The 24861-nt window shown below is 39.1% G+C and overlaps 5 protein-coding genes across 5 annotated transcripts; 3 read left to right on the top strand and 2 right to left on the bottom strand.

Annotated features, from left to right (window-relative positions):
* Positions 1 to 557: 557 nt before the first annotated feature.
* On the bottom strand, positions 558 to 3637 carry LOC135678694 (pentatricopeptide repeat-containing protein At4g33170-like). Its single transcript, XM_065191777.1, has one exon. The coding sequence runs from the start codon at positions 3610 to 3612 to the stop codon at positions 643 to 645; it is 2970 nt and encodes a 989-aa protein (XP_065047849.1). The 5' UTR covers positions 3613 to 3637; the 3' UTR covers positions 558 to 642.
* A 1430-nt stretch (positions 3638 to 5067) lies between these two features.
* Positions 5068 to 6108, top strand: LOC103991483 (uncharacterized). Its single transcript, XM_009410962.3, has one exon. The coding sequence runs from the start codon at positions 5125 to 5127 to the stop codon at positions 6004 to 6006; it is 882 nt and encodes a 293-aa protein (XP_009409237.2). The 5' UTR covers positions 5068 to 5124; the 3' UTR covers positions 6007 to 6108.
* Positions 6109 to 6571: 463 nt separating this feature from the next.
* On the bottom strand, positions 6572 to 9001 carry LOC135680138 (subtilisin-like protease SBT1.7). Its single transcript, XM_065194125.1, has one exon. It carries the CDS (start codon positions 8999 to 9001, stop codon positions 6572 to 6574), a length of 2430 nt encoding a protein of 809 aa, XP_065050197.1.
* A 2502-nt stretch (positions 9002 to 11503) lies between these two features.
* Positions 11504 to 20588, top strand: LOC135678693 (replication factor C subunit 3-like). The gene is made up of 9 exons (XM_065191775.1): positions 11504 to 11772; positions 11865 to 12081; positions 15599 to 15678; positions 15766 to 15925; positions 18209 to 18290; positions 18947 to 19076; positions 19170 to 19233; positions 19314 to 19382; positions 20247 to 20588. Exons 1-9 carry the CDS (start codon positions 11601 to 11603, stop codon positions 20344 to 20346), a joined length of 1074 nt encoding a protein of 357 aa, XP_065047847.1. The 5' UTR covers positions 11504 to 11600; the 3' UTR covers positions 20347 to 20588.
* A 387-nt stretch (positions 20589 to 20975) lies between these two features.
* On the top strand, positions 20976 to 23458 carry LOC135678692 (glutamate decarboxylase 4-like). The gene is made up of 7 exons (XM_065191774.1): positions 20976 to 21451; positions 21552 to 21756; positions 21855 to 22055; positions 22129 to 22343; positions 22413 to 22666; positions 22740 to 22792; positions 22861 to 23458. The coding sequence occupies exons 1-7, from the start codon at positions 21366 to 21368 to the stop codon at positions 23356 to 23358; spliced, it is 1512 nt and encodes a 503-aa protein (XP_065047846.1). The 5' UTR covers positions 20976 to 21365; the 3' UTR covers positions 23359 to 23458.
* Positions 23459 to 24861: the final 1403 nt, after the last annotated feature.

Below are 24861 nucleotides of genomic sequence, written 5' to 3'. Positions count from 1 at the left end.
AATATACATAAATATATGCATAAAAAATAAAAAAAAAATCACTTGTCTTCACATTTCTATGGGAGGAATAGGAATAATAAATTAAACTCTGCATTAATGATTACTATTATCTCGTTATTGGCAACAATATATTCATCTTCTCATCTAATCAAGTATTCTATTTCAAGTGACAATTCTTATGACTATGTAAATTATTTTATAGTTCGTACCTAAATATAATATTCAAATAAATTATTGTGGTTGTCGTTTTTAGGATTCTTAGATGTCATTGCATAAGAGCATCAAGATGTCAAATGATGACACTGACAACACCATTATCCTCATATGTCGATTGTTGCGAGGATTACCAGGCACCTGATTCAGTTCCCAGGAGTTTGGTATTGCTCTGAAAAGTTCCAACACTCAACCTTCGATGCTTTACCCAGCTCTGTGATCAGACACCACAATCCTTACAATTATGTCTTCATATTTAGAGGCAGAATAAAGTGTTTTCCTATGCACTCAGGAAAAAGTGGAACAACAACAAGAAGGATAAGTTGTATTTTTTCATCAGATGATTCACCTTGAAACCAATAATAATATAAATCTAAAGCTAGTGTACAAGGAATGAAGAAGAAATCTTTCACACAAAGAAATATTCGATCACCAGTAATCCCCACAAGAACATGCTCCATCTTTGAAGTAATGAAACCGACTTGCATCCCTTAACACAATCTCCCGTGAGACAACCTTCGTTATATATTTGATTGCATTATGGCAATCCCCACAAACACGCAAGTTCTTGATAACCCGAATCCTTGATGCTGGTGTGGTACTTATGAGACCATAAGCAATGGCAAGTTTCTCGCTGTGATAATACAATGTACGCTCCTTTTCTTCTTCTTGAAGATCTAAAAGCACGTAATCTGTATCAGGGATATAGCCCTCACCTTTAATCTTTCTTATCAAGTCTTCTAGCTCCTGATATATCGCAGTGGATTCGGGGTGTGATGTATCATCTACTACAAACAAATGCACCTTGTTCTTTATCTCGATCCAACTATACCCAGGATCTTTCTTGACGTTCCTGTTTGCCATTGTTTTTCTAGCTTTGTGTACATCTTCCCATCTATTTGCAGCAGCATATGTATTTGAAAGAAGAACATATGCAGAAGAATCAAGTGGTTCCAAACCCAAAAGCCTAGTTGCAATCCGCTGTCCAACTTCCATGTTTCCCCGAATCCTACAAGCACCAAGCAGTGCTCTATACATGGATGCTGAAGGATCGTAAGGCATTGTCTCAATAATCTTTTCTGCCTCATGAAGCAAACCTGCACGACCAAGAGCATCAACGAGGCAAGAATAGTGCTCTACTTCAGGCTCAATGCAATAATCTATGCGCATAGTGTCGAAGTGGCTGTAAGCCTCAGAGACTAACCCTGAATGGCTACAAGCTGAGAGCACACCGACAAAGGTGATCTTGTCAGGTTGTACCCCCTGTGACATCATATTCTTGAAAAGCTTCAGAGCTTCTTTTCCATATCCATGCTGGGCAAGTCCAAGAACTAGGGCATTCCAGGAGGCTGTGTTTGTAACATTCATCCTCTTGAACAGACTATATGAATCTTCAATGTTTCCACATTTAGCATACATATCCAAGATTGAAGTCCCTACAAAAGAATCTGATGCACAACCAAATTTGATGGCATTTCCATGTATCTGCCTTCCCGGACCTAGTGCAGCCAAGCAGGAACAAGCCTTGATCAATGAGGCTAAAATAAATTCATCAGGCATGGCTCCTGACTGCCTCATTTGGAGGTATAGGTTAAGGGCATGCTCCTCATCTCCAATCTCCACACATCCTGAGATCATTGCTGTCCAGGCAACATCATCTGGTTTAGAGATATTGCTAAAGATGGCAGATGCATCCTTAACATTACCACATTTAATATACATGTCTAATATCCCACTACAGACACACAAGTCTGAATCATAACCAACTTTTATTGCATGTGAATGAACCTGCATCCCATTTTCGAAAGCAACTAATCCACTGCAAGCTTTTAGAACAGTTGCCAAAGTGAAATCATTTGGTCTTTCACCAGATCTTGTTATTGAACTGAAGAGATCTAAAGCCTTATTTGGGTAACCATTTATTACATAACCAGCAATTAATGCATTACACGAAGCCAGATCAAACCAAGCCATGCCACTAAAAAGGAGCTCGGCTTCCTCCATTTTCCCCTTCTTTGCATATACATCAACTAATGCAGTCAATACAAAGATATCCATAAAAATACCTTGTTTTAGGGCAAAACAATGAACTTGTTCAAGCATGAGATAGCCTATGGTGATTCCTGAGCAAGCTCGTAGAGTGCTTGCCATTGTAAACTGATCAGGAAGCACTCCAAGCCTTAACATTTTGATGAAAAGTTCAACAGATTCTGCCTCCAGGGAGTTTTGTGCACAGTTTGAAATCATTGTGTTCCATGAAACCAAATCGAACTCCTTCATATCCTCAAAGACATGCCTTGCATAAGCCAAGCTACCCATTTTGGCATACACGTTTATAAGACTATTTGATACAGAAACATCTGAACACAATCCTGCCTTAGTGACCATTGCATGAAGCTGTTTGCCTGCTTCAAAATACTCGCCGCTAGTAACTGTGCTCAGTGCAATCACAAATGTCACATTATCGTAACCAAAATTCAGCCTCTTCATCTCCAAAAAGCATTCCAGAGCTGCATCATAGTCTCCATTTCTGACGTGCTCAGACATTATCTTGTTCCAACTTAGGACATCAGCAAAATCATCCAAGAGACATGTTTTGATTCCATATGCCAGAACTTGCTCAAAAAGCTCCCCTGATTCTCCAATCATAAGAATGCAGCGGACGCTGGTTTCATCCAGATGGAGTGTTTCACTCCGGTGCAACTCAGAGAACATAAAGAATGCATCCTGGAGAAAACCCAATTGAGCATAACCTTTGATCATGATATTCCACAACACAACATCTCTTTCATCCATTCCATCAAAGATATGTTGAGCCTCTTGTAAAAAACCAAACTTTGAGTAAACATTCACCAAAGCACTAGACACCATAGCATCAGAGCCCAAACCAATCTTGATAGCAAAGGAATGGAGTGATTGTGACGTGGGAAATAGGTCAGCGGAAGCCGAGCACAGCTTAAGGAGGGGAGTGAAGGTGAGGCGGGTAGGAGCAACGGTGGGGCAGCGGAGAAGGAGGCGGAAGAGGTGGATTGCGTCGGCGGTGAGGCCATGGAGGGCGTAAGCAGATAGGAGGGAGTTCCAGGTTACGGTGTCCCGGTGGGGCATTTGATCGAACAGGCGGCGGGCGCAGGGAAGGGAGCCGCACTTGGAATACATGGTGAGGAGATTGTTGGCGAGAAAGCGATCCTCGGCGGCACCGGACGTGATGATGACGGCATGGGTACGTCGACCGAGGCGCAGATCGCCGATGGCGATGGCGGAGCGGAGTGCAGGGAGCCATGTGGGGTGAGGTAGCGGTGCGGTGGAGAAGTTGGAGCAGGGAATGCGGAAGGGTGAGCTTGACCGTGCGGTGAGTTTGAGGAGAGTGTGGGTTCGGCATGAGTGCAAGGTAAAGTGCATTTGGCTGTTGACGCGCTCATGGATTTGGTGGGTCGATATTGGGTGGTGCCACTCCTTTTGGCTTATATCAAATAATACAATTATTTTAATTCTTCTATGGAGTAAAAGAAATGGGCAATTAATTTACAATTTTAATTTTTTAACTTAGAACACTATACTTTTCTCAGTATTTAAAGTACAATAAAAATGATTCCTTTTTTTTTTTATCATCTCTCCATTTAGTTTCGCGTCTAGTTGGGTGAAAATCAAATCAATTTAAGAAAATAGTAAAATTAATCAAAAGCTATAATCTAGAAGTATGAGATAACATCTTGTAAACTAATATTATCATTCATTATTTATTCTTAAAAATAAAGATTTCCATATTATAACATTATATTAATGAATAATTTCTATTACAACTAGTGAGTATTTATTTATCCATCATAGAATCAGTGGCTACTTGCAATGTGAAATCTCTATTTGTCATTATTCAAAATGTTCAATCCCAAAATAAATAATGATAATATAATTATCTAACATTTTTAAGTCTATTTAAATATTCTCCTACTTACAAAGTGTAAATCATCATTTTTTTTTGTTTTATTTCTTATATCAATGGCAACATCAAGGATTCTCATAACATGAATAATAAAACTAGTAATGATACTTATCGTTGGAAAATAATACCTCAAATAATTTTTAATTGCCACAAATATTAGTAATATATATTTTATGTATCATTCATGACGGTGATTGGTTGCAATAAGCATCTTCATTTGAACTCACATCAGTCTTTTGTTGCAGTCTGTTTATATTGGTTTCCACCTGTCCGATTGGTTCATGCTACCTATAATTGTGTTCGTTTACGTGCCTGTCACGCAAAAAGGAAAAGGAAGGCTGATGGGTGATGCTATCAGGATAAAAAGACGGATGAGCCTCTTTCAGCAAGCGAGCACAACATTGACGAAAGCCGGCCTGTCGAAGCACTAGGCTGAATTGGTAATCCGAGTGGATAAGCACATTCCTGTATCCTATTAGGGAATGATGTAATTTCCCACGTCGAAAGGTTAATGGCGCCCTTAGTTTCCCTGTCTTATTCACCGGTGATCTATCTCTCAACTAATGGAATCTGAAGAGTGATAGACTCTCACTTTTAGGATGTGGTTTGGCCTTCTTTCTCCGAATGGTACTATTGAAACTTTACTTCACCCTTTGCTACTCGCAAGATGGCATTCTTCACCTTTGATTGCAAGTGGCCGTCTATTGGACTCTAAAGAAAGATCACGATAAAAATGCACCTGATATTTGCTGTTCATGGAAAGGAAAAAGCTTCAACCTCAACTGGAGTTGATGGCCACAAAGCTTCCACCTCCACTCGACAAAGATAATGTTCGAGCACTACCTACAGTCCATTCCGCTCCTCGCAAATTATCATCTTAAGAGAAATCAAAGAACTTAATAGCCATGTCGGCTGATCTATTATAAGGTGGAAGGATCTCTAGCTAGAGAGTTGCACAAGTGATCAGCTCCATGGGCACCTTCGTTGGACACTTCGTCCCCGGCCTGGCATTCACCTTCTTAGGCCTATGGCACACACACAGTACCATCCGATCCTACAAGCTCAAAGGACCCTCCAACTTCTCCTCCTCAACATGGTTTCCTTTTCCATCACCCATCTCCATCCTCCACCATTTGGAGCTCTACCTCCTCGTCTCCTTCTCCATACTCGCCGCCGTCCTACAACTACTTGGCTCGGATCTCCTTACCCTCTCTTTCAATCCCGTTGACTTCGAGCACGCCACCATGTTCCTCCACGTTGTCATCTACTCCGCGGTCGCCATTGCGGTCGACGTCTCCGCTTCGGAGACCCTCTCGGGGCTCGTCGGCGCGCTAGCTGCATCCGTCTTCGGTCAAGAACTCTTCCTTCTCCACTTCCACTCCACCGACCACGTCGGGCTCGAAGGGCACTACCACTGGCTCCTCCAAGTCATCGTGGCCGTGTCGTTGCTGGCTACCATCGTCACTACCGGCGCTCCCAACAGCTTCGTAGCTGCAGTGCTCAGGTCGGTCTCCGTACTGTTCCAAGGGGTGTGGTTTATAGTCATGGGGTTCGCGCTATGGGTGCCGAGTCTCGCGCCGAAAGGGTGCCATGCCGTGGGCTCGGGAAGCACTGCGCATCGGCAAGGGGCCATCGCGTGTGGCACGGAGGAAGCCGGCGCGAGGGCGGTGGCATTGGCTAACTTGCAGTATAGTTGGACGCTAGCAGGAATCTCTATCTTGACGGCATACTTATGCCTAAAGCCGAATATTAAGTGCATGGAGTACAGAAGGCTTCAATCACGAGGTTTGGACAACAGCCCAACCTCAGGAGATCCAAGCGAAGGCCTGAAACAAGTCCACGCATCAGTTTAGAGGATGGACTACAACGTGTGTCCACCTCGTCATCGTGGGTTGGATTTTGTCATCTATGTTGACCTGTAATTTTAGATGTTGAAAGTTTTAGCGTATTTATGACTTATAAGGGTTAGCTTATAGATTTGACACGTATAGAGAGTAGGCTGCAGGTTAGCTAAATACTCGCTGCGAACGCCATGGACACAATAAAATCTCCAAAGATGTCATTAAAATCTTGACCTATCTCAGGTGAAGGGCTTGTAGTTGATCACTATGGGAGGAAGTGTGGAGAAGATATAAAACGAAACCTCAATCAATTACCACACCAGCTCAAATCTTACTAACTTTTTTTTAAGGATTAAATACATATCTACGTGTGTCTGTTCCTTCCTTTTATCTTGTTGATATATAATCCCATGTTTCTTGGATGATCTATCGGAGAGGCTGTATCAAAAACAAAATTTTCACTACCAAGAGGAAAATTAACTCGCAAAACTGCAGATCGGATAATTTCCGTTTATTGATATACGTTAGCGGATAGCTACGTAATATTAGTTCTGGAAGCGTAGAGTGCATGAACTGCTCAGTTCCACATGAAGACTACGGGACTCTTCACTTGATGTACGCTGTTCTCCCAAATGATATACCCATACTCCGTTCCTTTATCAGTTTGATCGACCACGATGCTCTTGAACTCCACCTTGTAGCTTCTCAGTTTGTTCTCATCGTCGAAGGCCAAGATCTGCGGCTCTACCGTCACCTCTACCTTATCCGGTCTCGGATTCACCACGCGCGCCGTGTACGTCTCCGGCTGCTTCGACACCTTCGTTAGAGTCCTCTTCAGCATCCCTGCTTTGGTCTCGTTGTCAAAAATCACCACGAAAGACGGATAGTTGAGGCCGCCTGCCCCTCCCTCGAGGTTCGAGCACGTGAAGATGCCAGGGACGAACTGCGATATTTGCCCCTTGGTGTAGTTCATGGTGCACATCAGGTCGACGTAGTCCTGGACGCTGGTGTCGTATACCAGCCCCGGGTCCCTGGCCATTGGAAAATGGACTAAGCCGGCGCCGATCTCGAACGGCGTGGCGACTCCCAAGCTCTGGTCGACCGTGGGCCGATAGTAGTTGTCGAGGGTGACGGCGGTCGTCATGATCGCCGATCGAATCATGGCCGGCGACCACGTCGGGTGGGCCTCACGGAGCAATGCAGCGATGCCAGCCACGTGAGGGCACGCCATGGACGTTCCCGAGATTATATTGAAGGCCTCCCTCCTTGGGTCGTCGGCCAACCGTGTCAGAGAACTCTCTGTAGGCCACGCCGCGATGATGTTGACCCCCGGTGCGAGGATATCGGGCTTGAGGATTTTCGGTTGGATATAACTTGGGCCTCTGGATGAGAAACCAGCCACAATCGGAGCTCTGTTTTCGCCGATGATCGTTTCATGACCGAATGCAAACCCGGCCACTGGATTTGCTGCCGAGGTGATATAAGACAGGATCTTCTTCCCGTCGATGTACCCGACCGTGAGAGCCGGCAACGTGAAGCTCTTAACAATGATGACTTGGCCTTGCTCTTCACCGGTGATCGAGATCATGCCCGCTCCGCCGGCAGCCTCGACGTAGAATCCAGTGGCAACAGAAGCTTCAGTGCACACCACTATCTTCCCCATGATAACGTCGGGCAGCAGGATATCTTCTGTGCAGAATCCGACGTACAAAAGAGGGAACATATTAGTGCCTTCGGCCATTTCGGGGTAGAGGGACTCGCCAACATACACCTCGCCATTGCCCAGGGTGACGCGAGCCGGGAACTTGCGGTCGATAGTACCCGCTCCCACCGTCGTTATCCACGGCGACGTGTTCGTGACCGTGGATTCAGTGGGACCGTTGTTGCCGGCCGAGCAGGCGACGAATATGCCATTCCTTACCGCGGCGAACGCCCCAATGGAGATCGGATCGTCATAGTACGGAGCATCAATGTTGCTGCCGATGGAGAGGGAAAGGATGTCTACACCGTCTTTAATCGCCATCTCCATGGCAGCGAGGATATCCGCACTGCTGCAGGATCCATAACCCCAGCATGCTTTGTACATGGCGATCCTCGCCCTTGATGCCATGCCACGGGCCTTGCCGTTGGCGAAACCGAAGAGGTTCGCTCCGGGCACCTCAGAGCCGGCTGCGGTGGATGCCGTATGCGTCCCGTGCCCATTGGCGTCCCTCGGAGACAGGAACTCGGAGGCTTCATCAATCAGGATTCCTTCAGCCACAATTCCAGCTTTGAAGAACCTTGCACCGACCAGCTTGTTGTTGCAGTTGGTAGCGTCGAAACGAGTCCCGTTCTCGCATGTGCCCCTCCATTTGGATCCAATGGGAAGGAGATCGGAATCGTCGAAGCTAAGGCTTTCCGGCCAAATGCCAGAATCAACGAGGCCAATGACGACATCTTGGCCGGAGTTGGATTCTCCTACTGGAGGCCGAACGCCGGAATCGCTAGAGGTGACGCCGAGGAAGTCCGGCGACCTCGTACTTTGGAGCTCCAGGATTCTGTTCTTATAGACACCGATGACTCCTTGAATTCTCGATATTCTTTTGGCTTCCAAGGGAGTCAGAGTGGTGGCAAACCCATGAAGTACAATGTTGTAGGTGTACAAGAAGGGGAGTTGACTAGTTTCAGTCAACGCGGCAGCCACGGTGGAGTTGGCGGCGAGAGACTGGAGGAGGGAAGAGTACCATTGTTCTTGTGTGGCAAAGTGAGATGGCCTGCTGAAGTTGCTAGTATGGATGATATAGAGAGCAGGTCTGATCAACGTGGGTGGAGCAGGGTGGTCGGCGACCTCGGTCAGCTCCGACGGTGGGTCGGTGACGGTGGTCGCTACCTCGGGTGGTGAGGCTGCTATCTGCAGCTTGGGTGACGAGGTTGAAGTAGCATTGGTTGGACACAATGGAGCCTCAAGGAGCAGAAGAAACAAAAGTAGACACGAATACAAGGTGACAGGAAGAGTTGAGGAAGGCATCGGCACAGTGAAGTTGTAAGGTCGAAAGACTCTGCTTTGGACGACGATGGTCGAGAGTGAGAGAGGGTATTTATAAAGCATACGAGTCATTGAGAGATCAGAGCGAAACGCATGCAATGCAGAGAAGAGATGCTAAAGGAACAAAGAACACCATTTGGAGTGCGTCAGTTCTGCATGAAGGGACATCATTCAGCTTCAAGCTTTTCAGTTGGTGGCTGGAATTGGTTCATTGGAGCACTCGGGGCATTAAACTTCATCAGGGCAAGCTACTGTATTTGAGTGAGACAAGGAAGCTTTGGTGACAAGAAGCCAAATGGAATTTTAAGTATGCGTGTGTATACATACACAAACTTCGGGAATTCTGAGCAAATTTCAATACCTCTGCCAGTGACCACTGATTGATCCAAATTAGATGTTCTTGTAATGGTCCTTTTAGCTGTATGGGCTACTCTGGCAAGAGTAGGAACCTCACTATTACTGACAGGGATCAAACTGTACTGTTCAAACAGCTCACACTGATTCCCAGTAATCCTAACATGCATATGAAGCTAATCGAACGCATATAGCAATGTGTTTGTTGCACCTGAACACGAGGCCTGTCGGTTCTACAGAAATTTCTGAGAAGATTCGCACAGCAGTTCATGTCTTTGGCTGAAAACATGCTCTGTCCAAGAACACAACAGAACAGAAGAAGCTTCAGTTGTCAAAAGTTCTATTTTTCTTGTCGACAAGCTGAGCCTGTTGTTTCCTGGTTTGTATACAAAGCCAAACAAACAGCCTAAGAATGGGTTTAAAGCATTGTACGATACTGATCGGGGATGAATCGAAGAAACATGATATAGAATCATTGATAAGGCAATGAGATGCTGCAATAAATTGAGTCTTGCATCCGTAACATACAAAATTTACCACACAGCACGAGAATGATCGACTTTCACAGCTTGAATTATATATCCATACATGTATTCGTAGGCTTGACTTGAGTTTGAAGAGAACTACTTGTACATATAGATATCATAAGCCAATCTCGAACCATTATGATTTGTCACTTCAATAGCGTAGAATAAATAAAAAATGATTAGTTCCACATCCAAAATGATCAAAATTGACTTACGAATGTATTATTATAAATTTCAACTTAAGTATATTGATAATTGATTTAACTAAATGAAGTTTATATGTTAGTTAACCCATTAGGTTCGATTATGACATTCGATATCAAAATCGATTTAATATTAAAATATAATTAGGAACTTAAGTAGAAAATGATTATCTACGAATGGAGTCGAGAGGATTCGAAGAATTATATATGACCATTTTTCATCGTAAGAAAATGTGCAGTATACTATTTAATTTTGATATAATAACAATGCTTTAAATATTTTTAGGAAGATTAGCGTTACATTATATATTTTTTTATTTATGCACTTTGTTGCTTGTGATATCAAGTTGTCCATCAAGTACTAAACAATCCAATGATGTATATGAGTTTTTTTTTTATTTCCATGTAAGATTTTTTTTGAGCAAATTTTCTAGAAAAATACTCATATCTTAGATATTTCTCGGTATTCCTCTTTTGTTTTTTTCCAAATTTTGTTTTGCTTTTTTTTTATTTATCAATTTTAAATGGTTACAGGATTTTTATTTGGCTCATTTATAATGCTTTTAATAGTGCTTATAGTATTTTTATTAAGGTACTGAAAATATTATAAAATATCATCATATTATGTCTCTTTAGTTGTCTTGTAAACCATTACAATATCAAATTTTTATATTTATAATTTATTTGGTTGAGATTAGAAGTCTATTTAAATCATCTTCAGCCTTTTTAATTAAATTTTATTGTGTTTTTTTTATCATGATGGTCAAAATATTGTAACAAACTAATTTTTTTTATTTGGGTAATGTTATTCGTAAATTATGATAAATACATATTTGAATCCTAGTATAATATATCGAATGATTTATAATGTATTATAATTCCATTTGATTCATTTATAGTATTTTTTAAGTAGGCTTTATATTATTTTTATTGCGATGATCAAAATATTATAATAAGTCAAAAACATCATAAAAAGCCAAAACACTATAATTAAAAGAAAAAAAATTGAGGGATAATTTGAATATTTTTTAAATTAGAGATACTGTTTGAAAAAAAATAAATAAAAAAGAAAGTATCAATTAGAAAACACATAAGAAAATGAATATTTTCTAGAAAAATTATCCATATTTCTTCGATTTAACTTTTTATATTGAATATCAAATTAATAATAATATATATAAGGTATATAAATATATGATATATGTTATTTACTGATAATATTATTTTAATTAAATAAATCTAAAAAAAGATTATACTAAAACAATAATTTCTTTATTTAAATGAAAATTCTCTTGTAAAGAGCTCAACGGCGACATTACCATCGGATATCGGGTTCGGATCTCGTCCGCGCCCGTGCGATGAGGTTACTATAGAAAACCGAGTCCACTGTTACCAGTATAAACCCCACTCTCTGGATTTTGGTCCGACAGCCCGGAGCGCAGTGTGGGAGAAAGGAGGAGGAAGGGCTACGGCGACCCGTCCACTGACGCGACTCCGATGGCGGACGCGAGCGCTCTCATGGAGATCGATGACGACGCGCCGGCCTCTTCGCGGCCCAACAAGGGCAAAATCGCCCTCGCCTCGGACCCTAAATCCGTCCCTTGGGTCGAGAAGTACCGCCCCCAATCTCTTGCCGACGTTGCCGCTCACCGCGACATCATTGACACTAGTATTCACCTCGCCGCACCCTTTGTTCGCTTCTTCTTCTTTTTCTTTTTCGATTTGTCTTTCTTATTCAAACTTCGATCTTCTCGAGGGTAGTCGACCGCCTGACGAGCGAAAACAGGTTGCCTCATTTGCTTCTTTATGGGCCGCCCGGGACGGGAAAGACGTCGACGATCTTGGCCGTCGCGCGGAAACTTTACGGAATGCAGTATAAAAATATGATTTTGGAGCTCAATGCCTCCGATGATAGGGGCATCGATGTCGTTCGGAAGCAGATTCAGGATTTTGCCAGTGCACGAAGCCTTTCCTTCGGGTAGAAAGATATTGAATTCTTTCTTAGTTAATTCGTGCTTTTAGTGAGATATTATTAAATAGGTCAATTATTAGTTTATGTTTCCCATATCATATAGACTGCCTGTCTAACTGTTGTTCTTGCTTCGTTTCTTTCCCCCCTTAAATTAGTGTTCTTCATATTAAATGTGCTGCTGTTGTTCTTGTCTTATTGATTTATTTAATTTTTTTCCCCTTCTTAGTAATAATATGACATAGTGGCCCAGTTACCTGGGAGCTAAATGGATCCTTTATTTTCATTGAACTTTGTCTAGAACAACGTTCCTAGTCAAATCAAGAGCAGTCACATATCTTAGTATTTTTTTGAGAAGTTTTGTTTTATCTTCCTCATCTCTCTTCACCACTCATCTTAGTCAACTCATTTCATCTAACACAACATCTATAGCTCTTTTTGAATATGTCCCTACCATTTTAAGTGGGTTCCAAAATCAGGCTACACCTAGTTGTTTGTGAATGACAACATTTTCTATTCAGTCTTTTCTTGTAAGTTTGCACATCCACCTCATTATTCTTATCTCGACTGCACTAATATTAGTTACATTGTTTCTTAATTGCTCGACATTGTCATCTTGATTACACTAACATCAATCACCCACTTTTACTCTTATTAGTAGTGCCTTTATTTGTTTCTTATTCCTGTTGGATAATACATCCAAGATGTTTAAAACATTTACTTTGTCCATTGGTCTTAGTTATACCTTTAAATATTTGTTTTTATTTCTAAAATTGTATTTCATATATTATATATTATTCCTACTTGGTCTAAAACTTCCAATTTTCAATGTTTGTCTTCACACAACAAGTTTAAACTGAAATTCTATCAATTAAAAAAAATTCATTGACGAACGACATGTCATGGAGGTCTGTCTTGTATTGTATACAACTGTTAAATCAATTGGTAATCGGTGTTTAAAGATAAAAGCTTAAAGTTGATTCTTGATGTAACTATAAGGCCATAGGAAACTTGTTATACAATTTGATGCAGGCTTAGGCGCTTAGCGTAGTTATTACAATTTGATGTTGGATGTTTCTTTCTATTGTAAACCCACCATAATATATATCTATGAACTTGATAGGTTTTTCTGTCAAATTCAAACATATGCAAATATTTTTCTTCTCTCTATATTTTTATATCGATAATCTTAACAAATAAATAACATTTGTGGTTGATCCTCTGAACATAAAACAAAATGATTCTGAGAATACTTGTCTTTCATCTCTTTATTCAATCTTCCTTTCTCAAATTTTATTCTGTGGCTCACTAGCTTAAATCCTTACAATAGTACAAGTTTGATGACCACTTTTGTTCTAATATATAGGTAGCAAAAAGATTCTATCAAACTCAAAAAGCATATTTTTAATTTTTAAAATTTTATTAAATAAAGTTAAATCGACTAAACTATTTCTTGGTCTCCTAAACTCTTTGAAATCTCACTACAGATAACATCAAGTTTGATGCCTTTTCTGTTTTCCTCATTTTTAGCTTCCTTTACCTTATTTACTTCAAATTGACGAAAAAAATCTATGATTTCTAAAGTTATCAATGTTCTATATTTCCAAAGCTAATTTCTCTATAATGATCATTGAATAATTTATAGTAACAGTTCATCTTTTCTTAATTTTTTACATTTGTAGAAAGCACCTTGATCTTTATTCTTTATGTGTAATTTTGCTCTTCTTTAGCATTGACAATTCTTTAAACAACTTTTTCTCTTCCTTAGTACATAACTTACAGCAAAACTATCAAAAGCATTGTATTTTTTAGCCATACTTGTATTTTTTCCTCCTTTTGAGTTGTTATACATGTTCTAAAATTCTTCTCATTTTTTACAAATTTGCTAATTTTGGAGTATGATTTTTTCATTTTGATTTCTTTTGAGTCCCTCGTGCTATCACCAATTCTCTTTTGAAGTTACATTGCTCACCTTATACTCCTCAAAATCTCTTGTAGTATGTTACTAATTTAGTTGCTAGAACGTCCACATAGTATTAGTATTACTTTTGTGCGAGTTCCATATTTCTTATTTTCTCAACTAGACTGTAAAAATTCTTGGATTGTGATCCTTAAAAATTTCGTAATCTAGATCTAGAAAAATTTACTATTTTGTATGTTCTATTTCCTATAACATACATTTAATGCCGTCAACTTATGTTGATTAGTTAAACTCTATCTAGTGTACCTTTAAACTCTTATATGCAATCCTATCTACATCTCAAATAAGTAAAAGAAAGTTATAATTATATCATCTGATCTTCTGGAAATGCATATGGTCATTTCTTTTTGTTAAGCCAGTATTAAATATTATCAGATCAGATGATGTAACAAAATATCAAATCATACCATCTGCTTCATTCTTCTCCTTGTATATGTAATCCCCACACACTCATGTTAAAATTTTTCATTCTTATATGACATATCAAGTCCTCTCAATGCTAAGTTTCTAATAAGCCAGTATTTGTCTAATGATATTATCTAAATTTTCATAGTTTCTTTTTCTTTTTACTTTCATGCTATTCATAATGGAGACAATTCATACTATTTTGTGTAACTTGCTAATTGGTAAAGTGTGCAGTATTTTTGGGGATATGTGACATTTGGCTGGTTGATCATGCAGATTATTTATTTATTGTTTAACTATATGTACTTTGATACTTTGAGGAGTAAATTATGTAGGTGTTTCTTCACTAATCCTATCAGATAAAAAATGCAGCTTGGTGTATGAGGCTCCTGCTAATGTGGGGTCCTACCATAGTACCATTATAAGCAGAGAGGTTATATCTGTGACGAACCTTGGTAACCCAAGTCACAAATGGATAACCATACTATTATTACCAAGACTTGCCCTCTTTACTAATCCTAGCAGGTACAGGTTATTAAATTACTTTAGTGGAGAGCAAACCAGGAAGTTGTGCTAAAAATATATATTGCATGGTGACCTTACAAAAATTAAAACTGAGGTCCACGGGGACATTATTTACGGTGAAGATTTTACTAAGATCTTAATTAATGAATTTCTTTTGATATACATGGCATGTCTTGGTCTTTTTGTAAGTAGTAGGTTGCTATGATTTTATGATGAAAGTCTATTAGTAGCCTTTTTTTTAAGAAAACATGGTCATGCTATACAGCATGTTTACTTAACTGGTTTAGTTAGAAGGGAATTTTATTGTTGCAATAAAAATAGATACCAATTAAAAGTACAATAGGACAAAGAACAGTGGATGAGAATCTTTTATTTTAATGAGCTTTTGACAACTGTGGGCCTCATCTGTTTGGTCTTGCCACTTGATTTAACTCTTCTAATGAGCATGTGGCAGTTGTGGGCCCCATCTGGTAGATCTTAGTTTCTGGAATTACCAGGAATGATGCATGCAACGTGTACCTAAATAAATAGAAGCAGAAGACAAGTGTATGAGTTGTGTCATCTAATTATCTATTATTTGCTAATAGCCAGTCAACCTTTTCCACTTCTCTGCAGACCAAAGTCTACTGTAAAATTGGTCTTACTGGATGAAGCAGATGCCATGACCAAGGATGCGCAGTTTGCATTGCGGAGAGGTTTGTCTCTGAAGTTTTTTTATTTTGTTGCCTTAATTCTACAAATACCTTACTGCCTTTATTTTTGTGATTTTTCTCTGCATGAAGTGATTGAGAAACATACAAAGAGTACCAGATTTGCTCTTATCTGTAACCATGTGAACAAGATCATTCCTGCATTGCAGTCAAGGTGCACACGGTTTCGTTTTGCTCCACTTGATTCAAGCAACATTAGAGAACGCACGGAGCATGTGATAAAAGCAGAAGGGTGAGGTTTCCTGTTTATTTTGATTTACACAAAATTTGATCAATTGTATTCTCCAAGGTGTTGGCAGCGTTGCATCTCATTTTCTTATAATTGATCTTTTGTTTCATATTTTGGTTGCTGACCATCTATTGTCAGCATAATCTACATTATCTAATGATTGCTGGTGCCCACCTTGTTTCTACATTTAATATTTTTGAAGGCATCTAGCTTTTTGCCATTAATGTGGTGGTGTATAAATGGATTTTGTCTTGCAAATAAGTTGATAGCTGATGCATAGACTGAATTTAACATGTTGGTTTTCAATTAACACACTTGTTTACTTGTTTAGGTTGATGCAGTTGCCTAATTTTTCCTTATTTGTCATCTTCCTTTGAATTGATGGCATTTGCATTATTATATCAACTTATCCAGTTTGTGAGGCTTTGATATCTAATACTTATCAGTAATTAAAGTAGTTATTTGTCATTATGCATAATTTACATTGACCATCAGATATTCTCAGGAGTCAGGACAGACCTGAATCAACCTGTGTGCATCCTCTTACTACATAATGGATCTAGTGGAGATGCTGTGAGACAGTTCCCACTTAATCCAGTGCTTTGCCTATTCTTTATTTTGTGATTATTGGATTCACTATTTTGCCTTTATTTGCTTCATTATTAGATCTGAACCAGTGCTTGTGTGCCTGTAGGCTGCATGTTATTGGACCCAGAGGAGAGGCTATGTAATAGATTTTACTGGATCCAGTGTTTTGTCTTCTTTGCTTTTACTCATACTGACTCGTGGGTGTTTGCTGCACCTACATATTATCATTACTGGTCTGTAATATCATATGCCATCGAAGAAGCTGCCACATCTATATGTTTGCCAAAGCCTAATCTAGAGTCCTTTATACTGATGATTTTTAAAGACCTTCCCAAAGGCCTGCGATGGTAGAAGCCTTATGCCATAGGCCATTTACAATGATGCTTTTCACCTTTGCAACTGCAACACATTCAATGTTGGTGGTCTACAACATTGTTTGTCGCCAAGGAAGCTTGGGACCCCTTGGTTGCAGACGTGGATGCAACACTTAGCTGCAATTATTCTTTTTTTAAAAGTAATTGTGAGTGGTTCTTTTTCGACAATAGAATGGTGCATATCTTCAACATCTTCCATATTAGTGTAAATCAAGGGCTTTAATTTCGTCTAGACCTGTCTATATCTACTGGTCCAGGCATGAATTGAGATGTGGACAACCACATTTTGGGTGGTTGGGTCCTTTTTTAAACCAACAACTAATCTATTTTTTGTTTTTTTAAGACAACAATGGGGCATTTAGGGTTTGTGGGTGGCCCCCAACCCCATCACAGCCTCTGTCGCCATCTCTGCTACACTATTCATTGTCCACCGACCATTGCCTGCCCACTATCTGCTGCTGCCAGACTGATATGACTTCTCTTACTCCTTTTTCTTTCTTCTTTCATCATCATCTTCTTCTTTTTCTTCTTTCTTTTTATCTTCTTCTCTCAACCAAAACCAGCAAAATGATACTGCAATACATGCCAGCACATTGTCAGTGCGCCAGCATGAACACTGGTGCCAGTCTGGCCATTGACAGGTATGTAGTCAGTGCCTGAAACTACATTCCTTCGTGTAAGTCATTTTTAGGTGTTTCATCTTTTGTTGTCCTTAATTTTGTGTAAATATAAGAACATAAATCTGGCAGTTGAATCTTCACAGAAATTTGCTATCATCGAGATAACATTAGCTGACAGATAACATTAGCTGTGTAGCATGCCAAATTAATTCAATCCTTGGTTAGTATCATACACCTTGGTTATTTTGTTTAATGAAATTGCATCCTCTGGATCTGTGCGTGAATAAACTTTGGGTATGTCAGGTTTCGCTTGCAACAGTATAGAGCCAATGTTTGGGGGTCAAACCAATCTCAATTAGAATTGGATCAATCTAAAATTAGGTCCAGGAGCTTACAAGACATCATCTTCGAAATTAGAGAAAAAGTTGGGTTTTGTAATATACTCTTTTCTCTTTAATTCAATAACTTTAATCTTCAAAGGATGGTTCATTCATATGCAGTGTACTGCATTTATTGCAAAATATTTGTGTAATTGAATTGCCTAATTATTCTTGATTCACTATTAGTAACTTTTCATGACATATACTTGAAAATATCATTACATTTATATACAAGTGTGTGCCAATATATTCATATGTGACATACAACAACTTTAAAAGCTATGGCTGATCAGAAAATTGGTAATTTATTATTTCTCATTCTAGGCTTGATGTGACTGAGAGTGGCTTGACAGCATTGGTGAGACTGAGCAGTGGCGACATGAGAAAGGCTCTGAATATTTTGCAGGTTAATCTAACTGGAGTTTTCTATATTTATTTTTCACTGGCATCGACAATTGTTCTCATCTTGGTCGGATAAGATATCTTGTGATGCAGAATTTTGGTGTTTCTCGTGTATAACCTTTATAAAATATTTTCTCATACATGACTTTAGGTATATATATTATCTATCAGGTATATACTAGTCCAACCAGGATTGAATAATTGTACATTTACCTGGGTATGACACGATCATCTTATTAATTATTTTCCGGTCATAAGACATGTCAGTATGCCATCTGGTATGTTGGTACCATACCAATCCAATTGTCTGTAGAAACTGGTAGCAGATGGTATTGAAATTCTTGATCGAAATCCAATAAGAAAATAATTTAGGGGAAAAATTCAAAGCTGCATGTTCCTCTGATTAGTTTTATTGCAAACGTATTCCTCGGATTGTTCTCTTAGTTGGTATTGACTTTATGGAGTCCTTTTTTTAATTTTAGTCATATGAATGTGCTAAATTGTCTATCCTGTCCTTACTGAAAGATTTTTTTTTAAATTTTTGTCTAGCAATCAATCGGACTTGACTGTTACATTTTCTGCAAAATGTCAATACCTTATTTCTGCTCAGTTTACTTCTGCTGTGTTGATAATGTTGCCTATCTTCTGTTGTGTGTACAGTCAACACATATGGCTTCTCCACATGTGACTGATGAAGCTGTTTATCTGTGCACTGGAAATCCAATGCCAAAAGACATTGAGCAGATTGCCTATTGGCTACTTAATGAGTCTTTTACAGCTGCTTTTAGATGTATCCTTCAAATGCATTTGAAATCTTCTTCTGCATATCACTAAAATGTGAGCTGTTGGTTTCCATTTATAATTTTTTATTTAACTTGATTAGATATTTCTGATGTCAAAATGAGGAAAGGACTGGCCTTGATAGATATTGTGAGGGAGGTTACAATGTAAGTAATTGGAAACCTAGTTTTGCTAGCTAGTATCTTTTGCAGCCTCCGATGCTAATTTCTTGAAGTGTACATTACAGGTTTGTTTTCAAGATCAAAATGCCATCCGATATTCGAGTTAAGCTAATCAATGATTTGGCAGATATAGAGTACGTTATTCACTTAAGTGCCTGCCAAGGCCTTGGCTGGTCATCTTTGGACTGCTTCATATTTTATTATGCTTAAATATCTAAGAGAATTCTTGAAGCATAGCTGCTAGTCATAGCTGGGATTCTCTACTGCTATGTATTCTATTATGCCTAAGTTTGTGATATGAAATCTTGAAGCATAGTGTTGCTAATAGCAGTTGGGATTCATCTTTAGAAACTTATATTCTGAAATGGGTTTATGTGTTGATTTGGCCCAAGAGCATTACAATTTTAGAAGGGATCCAGTTATAGCTAATATTAGGTGGGGCACAGCAAGATTGTGCAATGTTGTTAATTTTGATGAGTGTTGAACAAGGGTGATGTAGTGCATATCTAGATTTGAATATGAATAGTTTTGAGAGAATAAAATAATATGGCACCATTGAGTTATAACAACAATAAGCTGTAAATGTCCCAATTGTTTCTGGTAGGTTCCTCATGTAACTAAAACAGCATCATAAGTCCTTTGGTTTATTTATTTGCTCCGAAATGGTCTTTATACCTGCTGCTTGCAGCCTTAGTCACTTCCTTTGAGAGGCAACTAAGTGCCCGACAGGTGGATCCAAAAGGGCTCCTGTTGCCTTTTCAATCACCATAAAAGGAGTGAGGCAGGTGAGGCACAGAAAAAATGTATTATTTTCTTTGGTTACTAAAATGACTTTGTCCACTGCGAAGTTATAAAATATGTTCTTTGTATTCACAGCTTTAATTGGTCTAGCTTATTGAATTTGATTCCGAGCAATGCATGGCTTTCTCGTTTATTGAATTTACATGGCGAACTTCTGGTTTGCTCTTACCACGACTTTGGCTTTGGTTGAATTGCAGATACAGATTGTGCTTTGCATGCAACGACAAGTTACAGCTTGGCTCACTCATCTCTACTTTCACAAATGCTCGATGTGCCCTGGTTGCTGCTGCAAAGTAAGGTCATGTCTCGAGCCTGCTTATTTCCTCAACCGCATATTTGCCTCACTTCGGTGTCAGGTAATGCGATCAGCTGTACACGTTTATGGGGCTTTTTGTACGATGGTCGACCAAACTTATATGTGATACCAGACTGATGCTGTAGTTTCTAGGAATTGGTTTTCCTTGTCACATGAGAATCTTGTCTAATGAGTGTGTAATCCCTTTTAATGGGTTGATTAGATCCATGGCTATATTATTTCTCATGCTGGCAAGGAAATTTGTTAGTTGTTTTGGATAAACAAGTTGACGTGGACAGGCCGACAGAATTATGATCCACTTGGATATATTCTAGCATGCTCATGAAAGGTGTAGGTTCTCAAGATAGCGGAAACATAACATGTCTACCAGCCCTTCTTTAGTGCTATTGTTTATTGGAGGAGAAAAAAAAAGGATTGTTGGATTTTTTTGCCTTACCAATGTTTTAACTAGTTTTGGTTTCTCTTAAGAAGCCGCAGTCTTAGCTTTTCTATTTTCCTTGCAATAAATTAGTAGGTTCTGTGGTTTTTTAGAGTTTTTGTTTGGTATTGGAAGTATCAACATGAAAATTATCTGGTAGGAATCGTGACCATTTATTTTAAATCTATATAAAAAAATAAATTTCCAGATTAATTGATGCTGGTCTGAAATTTTCTGGGAAGATGAAAGTTTACTTATAACCTTAATGATTAACTAAATTCTTAATGAATGGCAAATTCATGAGACAAGTGAAAAATCGACTAACGTTGTTCTTAGTTGGAGAGTCCAAGTCATCCAGTGGACGTGGTGTGTGCATGGCATCTTAATTTCTATTACGAGGATTAGAAGAAGCCTAGATAAGGTCCATAACTTACGCGCGGAGAAAAGAATCATGCAAGCACACTTCCTTCCAAGCAAAGAAAACCTATAACGTTAGTCAAGGAAGGCACAAGAACAAGGTTTGTCCGACTTATATATGACGTCGAAACCAACAAATTAGAGATCAACGAACCCTCAGAAGCCATGGTGTTGACCATCGTTCAACGGCAGGAGGAGGACTCCCTCGGCCCCATCTTCGCGTCCAGATACGTTCAAGACCCTGTTCCCAGGTCCCTCCCATATCGCAAACGATGTTGGCCTTCTTCCAACATCGATAAATTAATATGTGGTTTCATGCTTCACCAATATATATATTTACATGTCATACAGGTACGCGTTGCCAGAAAAATCAATTTCCAAGGACGCCGCGTACCAGATAATTCACGATGAACTGCTACTGGACAGCAGCCCAAGGCTTAATCTAGCCTCCTTCGTCACGACATGGATGGAACCTGAGTGCGATAAGCTGATCATCGAAGCCATCAACAAAAATTATGCTGATATGGATGAGTACCCTATAACCACAGAGATCCAGGTTCGCATTTCAGCGGAAAATAATCCAATCCAAATATTAGATTTTGATTTGGCTGTCTAAGTTCTATATATTATTGTGTGCTCATGCTCTTTTCATAGAACCGTTGCGTGAACATTATAGCACGCCTATTCAATTCTCCTGTAAACGAGAAGGAGAGCGCGGTGGGGGTTGGGACGGTCGGGTCCTCGGAAGCCATAATGTTAGCCGGCTTAGCATTTAAAAGAAGGTGGCAGAACCGGAGAAGGGCCCAAGGGAAGCCATGTGACAAGCCTAACATCGTTACAGGCGCCAATGTGCAGGTGAGTTCGGATGCAAATGCGTAGTACATACAACTTTTGATCGCGTTGTTGATCTCAAGCGTGACAAGTACAGGTCTGTTGGGAGAAATTTGCGAGATACTTCGAGGTGGAGATCAAGGAGGTCAAGCTTCGGGATGGCTTCTACGTGATGGACCCTGTGAAAGCTGTGGAGATGGTGGATGAGTGCACCATTTGCGTCGCGGCCATTCTGGGCTCGACGTTAACCGGGGAGTTCGAAGATATCAAGCTTCTCGATGACCTCCTCGCTCGAAAGAATATGAGAACTGGGTAAGCAGGTTTATGTTCACGCATTGCATTCTAATTTGTTGGCTTCGATTACCGACATGTATGTGACAGGTGGGACACTCCAATTCACGTAGATGCTGCGAGTGGCGGCTTCATCGCACCCTTCTTGTATCCTGAGCTGCAGTGGGACTTCCGATTGCCGCTGGTGAAGAGCATCAACGTTAGCGGTCACAAGTACGGCCTTGTGTATGCCGGCGTTGGTTGGGTGATATGGAGAAACAAAGAAGATTTGCCGGAAGAACTCATATTCCACATCAATTATCTCGGAGCTGATCAACCAACATTTACCCTCAACTTCTCCAAAGGTTGGTGATGAGTCTTAGATACGAGAGATACAGGCATGCAGATCCATTGACCGTCGCAGGTTTTGTTGCACAGGATCCAGCCACATCATTGCCCAATACTATCAATTCCTACGTTTGGGTTACGAGGTGAGTCGCATCTCTAGAGTTTCCCGTGTCTAAATCCAGGCGAAGCAATGCTGGATTTTGTTCTGCAGGGTTACAAGAATGTGATGAAGAACTGCATGGAGAGTGCTAAGATCCTGCGGCAAGGGCTGGTGCAGATAGGGTGCTTCCATATCATCTCCAAAGAGAAAGGGGTGCCACTGGTGGCCTTCTCGTTTAAGGACGGGAAGAAGAGCTCCGCCTTCAAGCTATCGAAGATCTTGCGGCGGTTTGGTTGGATTGTGCCGGCGTACACGCTGCCACCTGATGTGGAGCACATGACGGTTCTCAGGGTGGTCGTCCGGGAGGACTTTGGGCGAGCCATGGTCGAGAAGTTCCTCTCCCACATGAAGATTGCGTTGAAGGAGTTGCATTCGGTGATGGAAGCACCGATACCGACGATTAGGTACACGATCGAGCTGAAGCCTTGTGAAGCAGCGGAAGATGAATCCCTTCGTCCTCTCCCAAAGGTAGTAGTGTTGAGTCAGGAGGTGGAACCGGTGGATAGAAGTATACATTTAAGTGGTGGCAAGACTAAGGGTGTTTGCTGAGACACAGATGCAATGTTACTTTGCATCAAACAGGGCTAAACTGTGACAAATATATTTCCTTCTCAAAAGCAGCAATAAATTTTTATCGAATTAAAATGCAGGTTTAGATCAATTTCCTATTCTAACAATCTTATGCAAAATTTTCTTCCTATTGCCTTGTGATATATTAATATTATTATTCTATTCATTCCTTTTTGATAAAAAGTATAATTTTTATTTTGAGAATACATTTTTCCACGAATTCACTGAAAACTCCTCTTTTTTAGCTTTTCATGAGAGATGATGGCCTTTTCATCCTTACAAGGCATCCTCTATCTAAATACTATAACTGAGATAAGTTGACTCAAAATATAAGGGAAACTAATTTCTAGACAAAAATTGGGCTTTAAACAGATATCCTTATTGGTTTAGGTACAAGAACAATCAAATATAAAAAAATGATTTTTTATGCCATTATAATACTATTAAATAGATTTATAATATTTTGAAAAACTAAAAATGAACTTATAATATTACGAAAAACATTGTAAATATATTTAAAAATATTATAACCAAGCAATTGAATTGGTTCATAGCTTGTATGTTCCAATATCTTAGGCAAGAGGCATTTAAGGAATTATAATGAATAGGTAACGTATTTTGAGAAATATGCAAAAATGGCATGGCAAAAGTCTTAAAATTTTTTTTAAAATTCACCCTATATTTTTAATTTTTAATTTTTTTTAAAGTAAGTTTGTTAGTGATATGAAATCAATAACTTGATAGATACCCCAACACTATGTGAGCGATAATAAATCGATAATTCGAAGTCCCATAGATAACACATGGCCAACACTTTAGTACCGATAAATTGTAGGCATTTAATAATATAATACTATTTGAGTAACACTTGATTGACATATTACTAATTCGAAACTATATAGATAATACATAATTGACATCTCAACATCTTGATTAAGTCAAATCAATCAATATCAATTTTGGATTGAATGCAATACAAACTTAATTTAGATCCAAGAATAATTAGTAACTATTCCTTATGACCATCATTAGACCCGTTGGTGTAAATAAATAAATAAATAAATAAATAAATAAATATATATATATGTATATATATATATATATGTATGTATATATATATATATATGTATATATATATATATATGTATATATATATATATGTGTATATATATATATGTATATATGTATATGTATATGTATATATGTATATGTATATGTATATGTATATATGTATATGTATATATATATGTATATACATATATATATACATATATATATATATACATATGTATATATGAGCTGGTGGTGGTGATATAGTATACATTTCACTGGTGGTGGAACCAGTGAATACAAGTATACATTTAAGTGGTGTTTGTTGAGAGAGAGTCGCAATGTTACTTTGCATCAGACAGGGCTAAACTGTACCAAATATTTCTTCTAATAGTTACAATAAATTTTTATCAAACTATTTTTAGTTTTCTG

This window comes from Musa acuminata, chromosome BXJ1-7, assembly GCF_036884655.1.
Source record: "Musa acuminata AAA Group cultivar baxijiao chromosome BXJ1-7, Cavendish_Baxijiao_AAA, whole genome shotgun sequence".
NCBI classification, from domain to species: Eukaryota; Viridiplantae; Streptophyta; class Magnoliopsida; order Zingiberales; family Musaceae; genus Musa; species Musa acuminata.
The sequence above is the reverse complement of the archived record's forward strand: the minus strand, read 5'-3'. Positions and strand labels throughout refer to the sequence as shown.

Coding starts and splice junctions, on each gene's coding strand:
- LOC135678694 (XM_065191777.1), bottom strand. CDS start 3,612: ATGCACTTTACCTTGCACTCATGCCGAACCCACACTCTCCTCAAACTC.
- LOC103991483 (XM_009410962.3), top strand. CDS start 5,125: ATGGGCACCTTCGTTGGACACTTCGTCCCCGGCCTGGCATTCACCTTC.
- LOC135680138 (XM_065194125.1), bottom strand. CDS start 9,001: ATGCCTTCCTCAACTCTTCCTGTCACCTTGTATTCGTGTCTACTTTTG.
- LOC135678693 (XM_065191775.1), top strand. CDS start 11,601: ATGGCGGACGCGAGCGCTCTCATGGAGATCGATGACGACGCGCCGGCC. Junction 15,926..18,208: donor CATGTGATAAAAGCAGAAGG/GTGAGGTTTCCT, acceptor TTCTCATTCTAG/GCTTGATGTGACTGAGAGTG. Junction 19,383..20,246: donor AATGATTTGGCAGATATAGA/GTACGTTATTCA, acceptor GTTGAATTGCAG/ATACAGATTGTGCTTTGCAT.
- LOC135678692 (XM_065191774.1), top strand. CDS start 21,366: ATGGTGTTGACCATCGTTCAACGGCAGGAGGAGGACTCCCTCGGCCCC. Junction 21,757..21,854: donor CTATAACCACAGAGATCCAG/GTTCGCATTTCA, acceptor CTCTTTTCATAG/AACCGTTGCGTGAACATTAT. Junction 22,344..22,412: donor CGAAAGAATATGAGAACTGG/GTAAGCAGGTTT, acceptor TGTATGTGACAG/GTGGGACACTCCAATTCACG.